At 40.5% G+C, this 16,424-nt stretch overlaps 1 protein-coding gene across 3 annotated transcripts in view; it reads left to right on the forward strand.

The window, feature by feature from the left end:
* Positions 1-14,966, forward strand: part of LOC127653667 (cilium assembly protein DZIP1-like) — a 30,273-nt gene extending 15,307 nt beyond the window's left edge. For all 3 annotated transcript variants that reach the window (XM_052140432.1, XM_052140431.1, XM_052140433.1), the window contains 5 exons: positions 1,911-2,064; positions 2,761-3,071; positions 5,076-5,212; positions 10,103-10,271; positions 14,397-14,966. In XM_052140432.1, coding sequence (XP_051996392.1) covers positions 1,911-2,064; positions 2,761-3,071; positions 5,076-5,212; positions 10,103-10,271; positions 14,397-14,482 — 857 coding nt within the window. In that variant the 3' untranslated portion in view covers positions 14,483-14,966. The remainder of the gene's footprint in view (positions 1-1,910; positions 2,065-2,760; positions 3,072-5,075; positions 5,213-10,102; positions 10,272-14,396) is intronic.
* Positions 14,967-16,424: the final 1,458 nt, after the last annotated feature.

The raw sequence follows: 16,424 nt of genomic DNA on the forward strand, positions 1-16,424 counted from the left end.
TTTGTTCCAAAAATAAGAAAGCTCTCCATATTTATGCATCATTGGTGCTTTAGATGTGAAGGCTGTTCTGAACAGCTGCCAACAAAATGATGCTGCTTAATGTTCTGTTAACACTGAATGAGTTATTGCATCTGTCTGTGGTGTTTTTAAATATGTTTTTCTATGTGAACATGTGATAGATGGACATTTTTGACCGTTGCTCTGCGTTTTACTGTTTTTATGTTAAATAACATTAGAGTGCCATATCTTTGGACAGTGTGTCAATTTAAAAGAACTTAAACTCCTAAAAATGTCTTATGAGACACTTCTTTTCTTTTCTATTTGTTGTGGTGCTTTTAGCGTTTTAGCAAAAGTATGTGTTTGGTAGTGCTAGTTCTATTTAATTAAAGTTAAAGGGATAGCACACCCAAATATTTTAATTTTCTCATCATTTACTCAACTTCATGCCATCCCAGATGTGTATGACTTTCTTTCTTCTGCTAAACACAATATTTCAGCTCTGTAGGACCATACAATGCTAGTGAAACTCCAAAATCACATAAAGGAAACACAGAAGTAATCCATAAGACTCCAATTGTTAAATCCATACCTTCAAAAGCAATATAATAGTTGTGGGTGAGAAATAGATCAAAATGTATTTATTTTTTAATTCTCCACTTTCATTTTCAATATTACATCTGAAAGTCACATGTGGTGCCTGTTTAGTTTCACTTTCACATCTGAAATTAAAAGTTAAAATGTAGATTTAGAGTAAAAAAGGATTTACTTTTTCTTTCCGTTTCTATTATATTATATTAACTATTATATTGCTTCTGAAGAAATTAATTTAAACACTGGAGTTATATGGATTACTTTGTTACATTTATGTGATATTTGGTGTTAGAAAGATCTGATCACCATTCACTTGGATTGTATGAACCTACAGAGTTTAGATATTTTTCTAAAAATCTTCAATTACAGCCATACACATCTGGGATGGCATATTTTTTGGTGAAATATCCCTTTAACTTTTTCACCCAATATTTCTGTGTGGATCTTTAATCTTTTTGTGTTTATTAGAGTATAAAGTTTTTTAACTTAGCAACATGGTGAAATGTTGAATCAACTGTGTGTGTTAGTTGAGTCTCTTGTGCACATCACGGGAGGAGTGTTGTTTTTATGGAGTTTTAAAGGGATAGTTCACCGAAAAATGAAAATTCTCTCATCATTTACTCGCCCTCATGCCATCCCAGATGTGTATGATTTTCTTTCTTCTGAAGAACACAAACAAAGATTTTTAAAAGAATATCTCGGCTCTGTTGGTCCATTCAATGCAAGTGTCCCAAAAAGGATACAATCAATTCATACAACTCCGGTGGTTTAATCCATGTCTTCAGAAGCAAAATGATTGGTGTAGGTGAGAAACAGATCAATATGTATGTAATCTTTTACCATAAATCTCCACTTTCACATTCTTCTTTTATTGTTGGTGACTCGCATTCTTTGTGCATGTTGCCACCTACTGGGCAGGGAGGAGAATTTTTTGTAAAAGAAATTACTTAAATAGTGATCTGTTTTTCACCAACACCTATCATTTCGCTTCTGAAGGCATGGATTAAGCCACTGGAGTTGTATGGATTAATTTTATGCTGTCTTTATATCCTTTTTGAAGCTTCACGGTTCTGGCCACCATTAACTTCCATTGAGTGGACCAGCAGAGCTGAGATATTCTTCTAAAAATCTTTGTGTTCTGGAGAAGAAAGAAAGTCACACATCTGGGATGGCATGAGTCACAGCCCATACAGAGGGTGCTAATTCAGGTCAATGTAGGATGTTGCCTAAGGAGATAGCTGTAGATAGCAGAAATGAAGGCAGCTCACAAGGGTTTGGAACAAAAATTAAGTGTCTCTTTTTTTCTCATTGTCTTGCAGTGATTCAGTCCAGACCCAGATCCAGCAGTTTTCCTTCTACAGCTACTTGTGTGGCATCAGGCCCTGCTCCCAAACAGCAGTACACACCACAACCAGCTCCACGCAACAGAACCAGCTCCCTGCCCAAGACCTCCACACCACTACAGCATAACAAGTATGGACAACACTGTACTGTGGATCTGGTGTGCTTGAAAAGGGTTTTGAAAAGGGTTGTTTTTAATTCAGAGAAATTACTTAAATGTGCACTCAGTACTTTTCCCCCATTAAAAAAGTATTTTACTCCTAAAGAAATTAATTGCAATTTTGAAACATATGTATAAAATGATGAGCACTCACATGAGATGAGGACTCTAGTCAAATAAGTAACCTTATAAAAGGTGTTTTATTCTACATGGGCCAGGGGCGCCTTTATGGGGGCTGCCAATTTAGAATCACATAACCAGCTGAATACTACTCTCTTAATCTCAGTAACTGCCCTGTTATTGGACACTTTCGCTCTTGGATTAAATTAATCATGAATGATTGTGAATAGTGAATTTCTAAAAACTAAAAACTATTGATTTTGAATGATGCTGCATCCACACCACTATGTGTCACTGTATGTCCAAGATGACATGAGCAAAAAGTTACCTTTAAAGACAACATGAAAATCAAATGAACCTTATTTACATTTTGTTAAACATTCCTAGACATGAACATTTACTTCCATCCTTAGTGCCTCACTGTAACCCAGATTTTTGCTTTTTTAAAGAAATGGAGGAACAGGTCAAAGTTATTACCAAATGCTGTCGATGGAGCTTATTTTGTATTGAACCTGGAATATTCCTTTGATGTGGTGCCCCTGTTTCAGAACCCCTCCATTTAGCTCTGATGAAGAATCGTCTGAGGAGGAGGAGTCTGAGGAAGAGGCTCTTCAAATGCAGAAGAAACCTGCCCTTGTCAACAGCACCCCAGTCAAAGTCTCTAAACCACGTCAGCGCTCGTCCCCTCTCGCTTCTGCTGTGCGCTCTGCAGCTCCTGTGATCAGCTCGAACAGAACACACGTGACTGCTCTGAGCGAGAGTGACAGTGAGTGGACCGATGGCAGCGAGATGGAGGAGATCAACCTCTCACAGCTGCACAAACACACAGACCAGAATGGAAATTTGAAGATAACACACAGTAAGTCTCTGATCTGACTAGTGTCATTGTGTTGCTGAAACCTGCTTTTGGAATTTAAAGGTTAAATGTGTAATTCTGTGCCGCTAGCAGTTGACTATGCACATTAAACTGGATTAGGAGAATTTTCTCTCCTTTTACATTTACATTTATGCATTTGGCAGACGCTTTTATCCAAAGCGACTTACAGTGCAATTATTACAGGGACAATCCCCCCAGAACAACCTGGAGTTAAGTGCCTTGCTCAAGGACACAATGGTGGTGGCTGTGGGGTTCGAACCAATGACCTTCTGATTAACAGCCCTGTGCTTTTGCCACTACGCCACCACCACTCCATATTGCCACTACGCCACCACTATATTCCCAATGCGCTATAGGTCCTCGTGACTCGCCTCAATCCGGGTGGTGGAGGATGAATCTCAGTTGCCTCCGCATCTGAGACTGTCACATGGCTTGTTGAGCACATTACTGCGGAGACCTAGCGCGTGTGGAGGCTCACGCTATTCATCCACGCACAATTCACCACGCGTCCCACCGAGAACGAGAACCACATTATAGCAATCACTAGGAGGTTAACCCAATGTGACTCTAGCCACCCTAGCAATGAATGTGAACTACCCAGGCCCCTAGGAGAAAGTATTTTATCATCAGGACAAAAAAAATATTTTATTTTTGAAAATACAAACTTATTGACTCACTATATACACTCACCTAAAGGATTATTAGGAACACCATACTAATACTGTGTTTGACCCCTTTCGCCATCAGAACTGCCTTAATTCTACGTGGCATTGATTCAACAAAGTGCTGAAAGCATTCTTTAGAAATGTTGGCCCATATTGATAGGATAGCATCTTGCAGTTGATGGAGATTTGTGGGATGCACATCCAGGGCACGAAGCTCCCGTTCCACCACATCCCAAAGATGCTCTATTGGGTTGAGATCTGGTGACTGTGGGGGCCATTTTAGTACAGTGAACTCATTGTCATGTTCAAGAAACCAATTTGAAATGATTCGAGCTTTGTGACATGGTGCATTATCCTGCTGGAAGTAGCCATCAGAAGATGGGTACATGGTGGCCATAAAGGGATGGACATGGTCAGAAACAATGCTTAGGTAGGTCTGTGGCATTTAAACGATGCCCAATTGGCACTAAGGGGCCTAAAGTGTGCCAAGAAAACATCCCCCACACCATTACACCACCACCACCAGCCTGCACAGTGGTAACAAGGCATGATCCATGTTCTCATTCTGTTTATGCCAAATTCTGACTCTACCATCTGAATGTCTCAACAGAAATCGAGACTCATCAGACCAGGCAACATTTTTCCAGTCTTCAGCTGTCCAATTTTGGTGAGCTCTTGCAAATTGTAGCCTCTTTTTCCTATTTGTAGTGGAGATGAGTGGTACCCGGTGGGGTCTTCTGCTGTTGTAGCCCATTCGCCTCAAGGTTGTGCATGTTGTGGTTTCACAAATGCTTTGCTGCATACCTCGGTTGTAACGAGTGGTTATTTCAGGCAAAGTTGCTCTTCTATCAGCTTGAATCAGTAGGCCCATTCTCCTCTGACCTCTAGCATCAACAAGGCATTTTCGCCCACAGGACTGCCGCATACTGGATGTTTTTCCCTTTTCACACCATTCTTTGTAAACACTAGAAATGGTTGTGCGTGAAAATCCCAGTAACTGAGCAGATTGTGAAATACTCAGACCGGCCCGTCTGGCACCAACAACCATGCCACGCTCAAAATTGCTTAAATCACCTTTCTTTCCCATTCTGACATTCAGTTTGGAGTTCAGGAGATTGTCTTGACCAGGACCACACCCCTAAATGCATTGAAGCAACTGCCATGTGATTGGTTGATTAGATAATTGCATTAATGAGAAATTGAACAGGTGTTCCTAATAATCCTTTAGGTGAGTGTATGTCACTATATATATTCACTATCATGAAAGCATGCCACATTTCTGTAAAAAGCAAATCAGCCTTTGTATGTGTATTTTTTGTAGGTGATGTTAAAGCTCTTGGCAAAAGTCTGGAAAAACAGCTGGCGATGCGAGGCCCAAAGAAACCAGCAGGGGGCGTTAATACATTCCTTGAAAAAGCAACAGTTGTCAAGAATACAAAGCAAGATGTAAAGAAAGAGGTAAAGAGTATGAGTTGAAAAAAATCAAGATCTTTTAAAGGCACAGCAGTTTTAATGATCAGACTGTAATTCCCTAAAGACATCTAATCTCATTGATTACACAGACTCAGGTATGAAAATTGGTGATGTGTTCAAACTGTTTCTCAGCAGTGATGTCATCACTGCTATAGATGTCTATAGATGTCAGTTTTCAGGATGATTCATATTTTTATAGATTGACATTAAAGTTATCTGTTTAAATACATTTAAATATGTATATTTAATAAATGTGAGTATTGTATTTTCCTTGACTTGTCATAGTTAATTGTTATCCAGATTAACGTTTTAAATACATTTAAATAAATATAATTAAGAAATGAATGTGTTGCTATTTTCCACTACTTTTGAAAGGTGATTGTCATTCAAATTAACACAACTATACATTTATGCAACTATACATTTTAATAAATATACTTGGTGTGAGTATTTCCTTGATTTTTCATTGTTGGTTCTTAATAATTGCAAGTAGAGGTACTTTCCTCTCAGTCCATTTTATTTTAATGTGTTTATCCTTTATTTACTTCATTGATATTTAATGTAATGTTTAATTACCATTAATTTATTGTATGTCTTTTATTACAATAATAATTATGTTTGTTGAAAATATACACTGAAAAATGTTTAATCTAAAAACATTTTCATGTTGCTGTAAATGTCAAATATTAACATGCAGTCTCAGTACAGAACGAATGCGATATGACATCCAAGGTGCAAGCCGCATTGTGCACTTTAGCTTGATTACTAGATGATTACTGAACTCGACAATCAAGATTAATCAAATAAATTATTAGCGAAAGTTAATCAATACATTTACATTTATTCATTTGCCAAACATTTTTATCCAAAGTGACTTACAAAAGAGGAAAACCTAAGCGAATCATCTTAAGGAGACAGTGGTAGGAAAAGTACCATAGTAAAAAGTTTCACTAGCATCAGAATAGTATTCAAAACAGATTAAAGTGCAACAAGAATTATTTTTTATATATATTTTTTTTTAAACTGGCTAAGTGTAACTGGTTAAGGCAGTCACTGTGGTGTTGTTGGGCTGGAAAGACAAGTAGAGTTGCGTGTCATGGCCGTAGCAGTGGTAAGAGAAACCATGTGACTGAATGATGGGTCCCAGTGATGTTGTGTATATAGAGAAGAGAAGTGGCCCAAGCACTGATCCCTGAAGTACCCTAGTAAGTAAGTGATGTGGCTTGGATACCTCACCTCTCCAGGCTGCCTTGAAGGACCTACCTGAGAGATAGGAATTAAACCAGTCAAGTACAGTTCCTGTGATTCCCAGTGAGGAGAGGGTGGAAAGTAGGATCTGATTTTTGACTGTGTCAAGGGCTGTAGAAAGGTCCAGCAGAATCAAGGACGGATGATCTGGATTCAGCTTTCACCTGTCTCAGCGACTCAATGACAGACAGCAGGGCAGTCTCGGTGGAGTGTCCACTTTTGAAGCCTGACTGATTGTCATCCAGCAGCTTGTTCTGTGAGAGATATGCAGAGATTTGATTGAAAACTGCCCTTTCAAGTGTTTTTGCCATGAATGGGATGAGAGAGACTGGTCTGTAGTGTTCTATTTGTGCGGGGTTAAGTGTGGGTTTCAGCATGGTTACTCTAGCCTTCTTAAATGTAGTGGTAAAAGTGCCTGTAAGTAGAGACGTGTTAGTTATGTGTGTGAGTCCAGGTAGGATGGACGGAGAGATGGCCTGTAGAAGGTAGGGTAGGGTTGCAGCGGTATACCGTTTTCACAGTATACCAAGGTATGAAATTTGACAGTTATCATATCATGTACATTTGCTTATCTACGATATTAAGAAAAAAATGCAACTGGACGGAGAATCTCAAATGCGTGTGCGCATCACCTTTCCTCCTTGTCTGCCTGACAGACTCGTCAACTTGCGTCACACACACACATGCAGCGGAGAAAATGTCAGAGAGTAGCAAGGGGGTCTGACATAAGTGAGTGTGTGTGTGTGTGAGTTAAAGCAGTGTTTCTCAACTGGTCTATTCAGACTGGGACAGCAGGGAAAGAACAATGCCATGGTTCTCCCATTGATGATATTTCGGAGGCCGCCCAAGTGATAGCCTATTTAGGACTGCCGAGGCAGATTTAATGATAATGTCGCAAACATCTAAAGGCTTCTCAACTGCACTCTCGCACGAGTATAACGGACCAGCTCACGATCATGATCTGCTCTTCTCTCTGGCGCATACGTGCAACAACTGGGCTTCCCTCGATATTGTGGAGTGCAGACCTCAAAACTGATGAGACCAATTTCAATTCTAGTGAGACTTTTCTAGTTTAAAGCGTTACGGAGGAAGTCAAATCGAACCTCTCAAACAGTAGACAACCCTGACATGTCAAACAGCACTGAGGAGGAAAAGAGAAACACATTTATGCACCAAATGTTTTTATAAATAATTACACACCATCACCTTTTGTTTCAATATAACGTGAAACAAATTTGTTTCACGTTATATTTTGACAATGTTATAGTTTCATATGAAATAATCTAAAGTTAGAATCTATTAGACCTAATTTGATATTTACAGTGGCAGTTGTAGTTAAAGCTTCAAGATATGTTTATATAATTTGTTATTATTACTATTATTTAAGGCTAGCTACACTGACCCTAACCTCGGTAATGAGGAGCCTTTCCTCCTGTGTAATATGTGTGTTCTGTTTGAATTATGTTTATAATTAGGAAACAAACGGGATAATAATGGGCTCATATAAGTAAATATGCTCTTCAATTTTTAAAAGGGGGTAGAGAAAACTTCCTGTAGATTTTGTTATCAACAACAAAAATAATGTCACTTGATGCATGTCCTTGTACTTGAAACCATGAACAAAACTATGCAACATAAAAGGAAATGCGACTCAGGATACATTAAATACAGGTTATGTTTTTACTATGGTGGGTCACCACTTGATTTCCAATGTAAAATCTGCATCCTGAAGCAAAACCAGTTGAGAACCAGGTAAAGGTACATAGAGGAGCAGTCTGGCTGTGCTGTCGCACACCTACAGTATATGTTAACTGTAAATAATCATTGGAAATTACTTTAAAAGCTCACACAGCTGATGTTATTTTTCATTTAGTAGTTAATTTAACACGTAAACGTACATGATTTAGTTATATAACATGTTATAGTTACATGCTATTTTTTATCTTGTTTATAATTCGGTTTATTTAAAAAAAAAGTTTTTACCGGGAAACCGTGATATTTTCTGAGACGGTTATCATACCGTGAAAATCTCATACCGTTGCAACCCTAGAATGGGGTCAAGGACACAGGTGGTGGGGTGGTTGGAGAGGAGGAGTTTAGAGACCTCAGTGTCAGTCAGAGGAGAGAACATAGAGACAGAAGAGTTGCATACAGGAGACGGGTGTTTGACAGGGTGTGGTGCTGAGAATGTATTGCTGATGGTTGTAACCTTATTAGTAAAAAATGTGATGACATCTGCTGTCAGTGATGTGTGGAGTGTGTTGAATGTTCTAAACAAGCTGCAAGTGTCTGTGGTGTTGATGAACTTGGTCTTGTAATAGGAGGTTTTTGCAGATTTAACATTATCTGAAAAAGTTGCAAGCAGAAGCTGATACTTACCTAGATCTGCTGGATCTTTAGATTTGTGCCATCTCCTCTCAGCTGCCCTTAGGTCAGTCCAATGTTCACGAAGGACGTCAGACAGCCAGGGGCTGGATGGTGTTAGTACGTGCTGTCCTAGAGATGAGAGGACAGATGTTGTCTAGACAGGTTGTAAAAGTTAAGTGTGTCTGTGGCAGTGTTTACATCAAGCGTGGAAAATACATTTATTGTGGAAGAGAGGTAGAGACAGCAGTGGAAAGGCGAGAGGGTGAAAGAGAACTGAGGTTACTGCGAAAGGAAACCAAAGGTGGAGTCTGTTTTAATGTAGATGGGAGAGTCATGTTGAATTGAACAAAGTAGTGATCAGAGACATGTAAAGGTGTAACAAGAATATTTGAGTTGGTACAGTTATGTGTAAAAATGAGGTCCAATCTGTGAGTTGCTGTGGTGTGGTAGTCTTTCCAAGTCAAATGAGGCCAGAAGAGTATTCAGTTCAGTGGCCTGGGGCTTGTGTTGGTGTATGTTGAAATAGCCAAGAACCACAAGTGGCCTACCATCCTCTGGCAAGGAAGACATCAGGACATTCAACTCCTCAAGAAAGTTTGTCAGCTGACCTGGAGAGCGATAGATGACAACAACGTTTATTTTTGTGGGTTGCATTGTAGTAATGGCATGGAATTCAAAAGATGTATTGTTACATAGTGAAGACTGTAGTGAAAAAGTCCAGTTGTTATGAATGAGCAAACCTGTTCCCCCACCCCTACCGGTATGTCGAGAAGTGTGAGAGAAGGAGAAGTTGTTGGAGAGAGCAGCAAGTGTTGCTGTATCCTCTGGACATATCCATGTCTCCGTCAGTGCCAGGATGCTTAGGGTGGACTGTGTGGCAAAGGCTGGAATGAAGTCAGCTTTGTTCACAGCAGACTGGCAGTTCCAGAGTCCCACTGAGAACGAGAGCGGATCAGGTGCTGAAGTGCAAAGTGGCCATAGGTTGTGTGGGTTGTGTTTGGTCTATATCATGTAAATGGTCTATAAACGTTAACAGGGATGTACTCGAAGGCATGTGTTATTCGTAAAGTAGACATGTTAGTATGTAGAAGGAAAATAAGTGAAGAGATAAAAGTAAAAGATACCTAAGTGTAATGGTGAGTGGCAACTTGTCAGTGTCCTTGCTCGGCAGCTTGTTTTTGAGCTTAGATTGTAAAAATATGCAGATTTCACTTTACTAAAGACCCATTCACTTACTTTGAGCAAACATCTATCTTGCAGTACATAGATGACGATGATGACGATGACTGGGATATGTCCTCTATGGAGGATGTGCGCGCTATACCCAAACACAGCCGAAGCCCCGCCCCAATCAGGAAGAGCCTGGACAAGAGTCTGGACACCAGCACTAGTGTGTGGGGCTCATCAACGGGCAAAGGGCAGAAACATGGTACATAATTCTTTGTCGGATTAACTGTATTCAAAGTCATAAAATGCTCACACCTGTGATAGCACGTCAGTTGAATTCTATATTAATGTGTCATGTTGCTACATTGCTTGGTATATTGCTTGCATTACTTGGTGGAAGAATCTTTTATTCAGATTATTATTAATACACCTAAATATTTATTGAACATTGGTGTCTTTTATCATATTTCTGTTTTTAGCATGTACTTCGTTTCACATCGTGCCCAAGAAAACCCTTACCTGTAGTAAAATTCCTGTAGCACACAGCTTCGAGTGGCTTATTGCTTTAATAATAATAATCAGTTATTAACTATTTAATGTGTAAACTTAGTTCCCTTATGACTCAGTGCACTTGACATTGTGTTGATTAATGGATATGGGGAGTGCCTTCTTACACGACCAAATTGAAACCTCTCTACAATAACACCAATATTCTAATATTGGCTATGGTGTTTGAGCCCCGCCTGTTTTGGCACGAAGCTGTCCACTATAAAAGCAGATGCTCAAACACCATTTTCTCAGAATTACTTCCTTCAAGACAGTGATCATCTCTTGTCTAGAAGCCCTCTACCCTTTGGCGTCGATATACACAATGACAGGGAGTTGCTCCGCGTCCTTTCAAGGGCGGTTCATTATGAACCTTGGGAAAGAATGGGGCAGATTTGCGGAACTCGGCCGCAAATCGAACATGGATATACGATCCAATTTGCACATCGGCCGGCCTGTTCCAACAGTGTTCTTTCTTCCACGGTTCCATCCGAAGGTGCACCAATGTTACGAGCCGAAATACACAATCTTCTGGCAAAGAACGCGATAGAGGTTGTTTCATATGAATTAATAAGCCTGCTGTCCCGCTGTATGAATGTGTGGCAAGAGCTGGTGTTTACAACAATCTGTGGTCTGACCACATGGTACGCCGGTGTTGCGTGCACAGACTGTGACACACACAGCACGATTTTCAGCTGTTAATTCCTTGTTCTGGAGAAGGACGGCAGGCTTCAGCCCTTTCTAGTTCTGAGACGCTTGAATCGCGTGCTTGCGATGCGCTCATTCATAATGTTAACTCAGAAACTTATCTTATCGCACATCCGTCCTCAGGACTGATTTGCGTCATTAGATCTGAAGCACGTGTACTTCATGTACCAATTGCACCACGTTACAGCAGGCTTTTTAGATTCATGTTCGAGGGAACTGCGTATAATTGTAAAGTCCTTCATTTAATTCTGTCTCTGACTTTCCGCACGTTCACGAAATGTATCGATGCGGTGCTCCCCCCTATGGAAAACAAATAATATGGGTTTTTCTAATTACTTCAGCGATTGGTTATTACCAGCCAATGAGAGGCACTACTGCGCAAACACAGAGACTTACTGCTTTACATATGGAAAATCTGGTCTAATGCCAGTAAATCTCCTTTTTCGGTGTTCATGTGCATGTACAGACCATTCTACCATGTCTGTTTCAGTTCCAACTGAAAAAACCAAGTCCAAGTCCAGGTGGACATGGAAACAGTTCTATTAATTGCGCCGAAATGGCCCAATCAGCCAATGATAATACAGCTGAGAGTGGTGGTGGCGTAGTGGGCTAAAGCACAGGGCTGTTAATCAGAAGGTCACAGGTTCTAACCCCACGGCCACCACCATTGTGTCCTTGAGCAAGGCACTTAACTCCAGGTTGTTCCGGGGGGAATAATGCAATATGTAATAATTGCACTGTAAGTCGCTTTGGATAAAAGCGTCTGGCAAATGCATAAATGTAAATGTAGCTTGCCATAGGAAATACCGCTGAGGAGGGATCTCCTCTCTCAGGCGCAAGACACAATCTGGCATCCCCAGCCCAAGCTGTGGAACTGGCATGTGTGGCTCCTGAACTGAGCATGCCAAACGTGCCAGAACTGACGCATTCAGTCATGAACACCATTTTACAGGCCAGAGCACCGTCCACGAGATGCCTCTATGTGCTTAAATGGAATGTGTTCACTGATTGGTGTCTCTCACATAGCAAAGAACCAATGAGCTGCCCCATACCTGAAATTCTCATATTTATTCAAGAGCGATTAGATGCAAGACTCACTCCATCAATGCTCAAAGGGTATGTGGCAAATATATCTGGTTATCACACACGAAGCCGGCACCACTATAGGCAAGCATGATTTAATCAGAAAGTTCCTAGAGCAAGATGATTAAACCCACCTCGGCTGGCTAAAGTCCCGACTTGGGACTTAACTTTAGTCCTAAAAGCTCTCACAGGGCCCCCTTTTGAGCCTTTGGACTCTGTTGATTTGCGCAAACTCTCCATCAAGACCGCACTACTGCTGGCTCTGGCTTCAGTAAAAAGGGTTGTGACCTGCATGCACTATCAATAGACAATTCATGTCTGAATTCATGGCCCTGGTCTTTCAAAAGCCACTGACAAACCCAGAAAAGGCAACGTGCCTAAGGTCCTAACCACGCCCTTCAGAGCGCAGGTGGTTCTCCTTCAGGCCTTCTTCCCTCCTCTATTTAATTCAGATGAGGAACAATCACTGTATTTGCTATGCCCTGTGCGGGTGCTACACACATACGTTGAGTGTAACCACCTGTTCAGACTGTCCGATCAGCTCTTTGTATGCTATGGAGGATGCACGAAAGGAATGTCCTTCTCCAAGCAAAGACTTTCTCTCTGGATTGTCGATGCAATTGCTCTGGCTTATGAGTCGCAGGGTAAGACTTGCCCAATTGGTGTTAAAGCACACTCAACTAGAGGCATGGCCTCCCTATGGGCATGGACGAATGGTGTGTCCTTACAAGACATATGTTTTGCAGCAGGATGGTCTTCTCAAAACACTTTTGCAAGGTTTTATAACCTAGACGTAATGTATATCTCTTCACAAGTCCTCTCTGTTTAGAGCGCTTGCCAGGGCTGGACTGGTAATCTGGCATACCGGGCATTTTCCCGGTGGGCCGACACACTTTGGGGCCGATCAGGGGCAGACTGGCATTAGGAGAACTGTGCGGGATCGTGGGTCGGCCAAGAAACGTGCCGAGACAAGCATAAATGAGCCTCCACAATATGCAGAAAAGGAAAGCGAACACACAATTCCTCTTCCCATTCCAGTCCTGGTGCTTGCTATTTCATTGGCCAAATATATATAATTATGCTCCTCCCCTTAAAGAAGAGTTCCCCATCTGTTTACACAACCGCCTGGTATTCAGGCAGTTGTACTTTACCATAAGTCACAAGCACTTACATTATAAATAAACGTCCTTCCCGACTGGGTTCGTGAAGTTAATTCATACTATATGACTATAGTTCATATATTCATTCTGAGTTCTCCCCTCCAGGCCTAACATGAGGGTCACTCACTGCAACATACTCATGTCGGTCGCTGTCCCACGAGACTGCGTTGTCATGTTTCCTTTCTGGGAGGTTACGTTGTGTAGTGCGGCATGAAGGTATTCTGTTCCCTATATGTGTTAATCAAAGCATGTCAAGTCGTAAAGGAAAGTCTTGGTTACATACATAACCTTGGTTCCCTGAGATGAAGGGAACAAGACATTGCGAACTCTAGCCTCACTACAAGACTTGAGGTACGAGCGATGTGCTCCTTGTTCTCAGTCAGAAATTCTGAGGAAATGGTGTTTGTGCACCTGCTTTTATAGCGGACAGCTTCGTGCCAAAACAGGCGGGGCTCAAACACAATAGCCAATATTAGAATATTGCCGTTATTGTAGAGCGGTTTTAACTAGGTCGTGTAAGAAGGTACTCCCCATATGCGTTAATCAACCCAATGTCATGTTACCTTCGTCTCAGGGAACCGAGGTTACGTACGGAGCTGAGACGATTGTTTGCATACAAACATACTACTCTGCTTTTGTCAATCAATCCATTTAATCTGAAAACCCACCATAATATTCCCAACATAATATATCTAATGCATGACACTATGCCTGAAACCAATGGTCATACAAATCTACAAACAGATGTTGTATATTTTTTTTTTATACTATCCAAATGTTATTTTTCTTATTTGACCAAAGAAACAGAAATAGTGTAAAGTGAAGAGTGCATTTTTTAGATCATGTTTATGCAGTGATTCTGATCACATATCTTGGTTTTCTGTTTTCAGTTCTCACAGATGCAGGCACCGGCAGCACTGTCAAGAACAGTTTAGTGACTGTCAGTGACTGGGATATCAAAACATCCACAAGCTAATACACCTTATAATTGTAATAGAATAGAATTGAAATAATTCTCAGGCTTAGTCATTATTCAGGGACAGCAGTACAAAAACAGCTTTGATATTGACAGTGTTAAAGGTACTTTATATGAAAAAACAAAGGTACAGGTTTTATCAACATTCAGTAGATATTGCACTTTAAAATAATTGCCTCATTTTGTTTTATATATATATATATAGTTTATTTATTAGTTGTCTCTCTGAAATTAAAATATTCAGTATAGCCTCAAATTGACAAGATTTTTGTTATATGTAAAATATTGATTTATTAAATTCATGCTTTCAGTTTTTTATTTGTCTTTGCCTTTGCAGTCCAGCACCCCATGTTATTAATCTACTAAACAAGTAGATTACTCAAAAATACAAATTCTGTCATAATTGACCCATTCTCATATTGTTTCAAACCCATTTGACATTTTGTCTTATATTTCTTACTATCTGTCTTTTTATTACAATGGCAGTGTATAGTGCCTCACTTTAAAGCTTAAAAAGGACCCTAAAGTATTATACAAGTAGTCCAAGTGACTCCTGCGACAGATTACAAGTATTCTGTTGTCATACGATACGAATTATGCAAAAATGTCTGTTGGGGTATGACAAAAATTGTGTTCCTCATTTTGATCCACTATATAAAGGATCTTTATAACCAGGTGTGGTTACACTATGATTTTTGTTCAGCTGCAGAAACAGTGAAAGTGATACTGTTTGTGTATAAACAATGATCAGCAATAACAGTGACTCAGCAAAGGACAGAAAGTAAGTGAACTAGTACTTTATAAACATAAAAGATTAGTCAAATGCACAGACAATCCAGATGTTGGTCAGATGAGAGGTGCCACTCCTATATAGGCTATAGCTCAACTTTTCCACTTTTCAGTCACACACAATAAGGCCGCTTTTCAGCAGTACACAAAAGGTTTGCTTTTCAGCTTCACTACACATAAACTCTGTTGGCTCTTCAGCTCAACACACTACACACAAACAGCTTCACGCATCTGCCGCTATCTCTTCTCCTTAAGTACTCATGCCGCCCCTCGCTGGAACACGAGACCAGTGTGGCACCAGGTGAAAGTCATTCGCCACTTATCTTCCCCGCCTCCCTCTGCCCAGATGTCGCTCAGCTCTGCCCTGCTCACATAAGCATTCTGAAAACATTATAAATTAATGTCTCAAAGATGTCTGCTGAAGATCTTCATTACATCCAAGAGGAAACGTATTATAGACATATTGCAGATGAGCAAACAACCTAAAAAACAATATGCCTTCCAGATGTAAATGCACACACAGATGTCTGTGGAATGTACATGTGCTATCTCAAAATCCACAAGTTTTTGATATCCCGTAATAATCAATGGTAGCTACATTTAGAGTTGGGTTGATCCATTTATCCAAAGTGACTTACACTCACCTAAAGGATTATTAGGAACACCATACTAATACTGTGTTTGACCCCCTTTCGCCTTCAGAACTGCCTTAATTCTACGTGGCATTGATTCAACAAGGTGCTGAAAGCATTCTTTAGAAATGTTGGCCCATATTGATAGGATAGCATCTTGCAGTTGATTGAGATTTGTGGGATGCACATCCAGGGCACGAAGCTCCCGTTCCACCACATCCCAAAGATGCTCTATTGGGTTGAGATCTGGTGACTGTGGGGGCCATTTTAGTACAGTGAACTCATTGTCATGTTCAAGAAACCAATTTGAAATGATTCGAGCTTTGTGACATGGTGCATTATCCTGCTGGAAGTAGCCATCAGAGGATGGGTACATGGTGGCCATAAAGGGATGGACATGGTCAGAAACAATGCTCAGGTAGGCCGTGGCATTTAAACGATGCCCAATTGGCACTAAGGGGCCTAAAGTGTGCCAAGAAAACATCCCCCACACCATTACACCACCACCACCAGCCTGCACA

Source organism: Xyrauchen texanus, chromosome 13, assembly GCF_025860055.1.
Source record: "Xyrauchen texanus isolate HMW12.3.18 chromosome 13, RBS_HiC_50CHRs, whole genome shotgun sequence".
Classification (NCBI taxonomy): Eukaryota; Metazoa; Chordata; class Actinopteri; order Cypriniformes; family Catostomidae; genus Xyrauchen; species Xyrauchen texanus.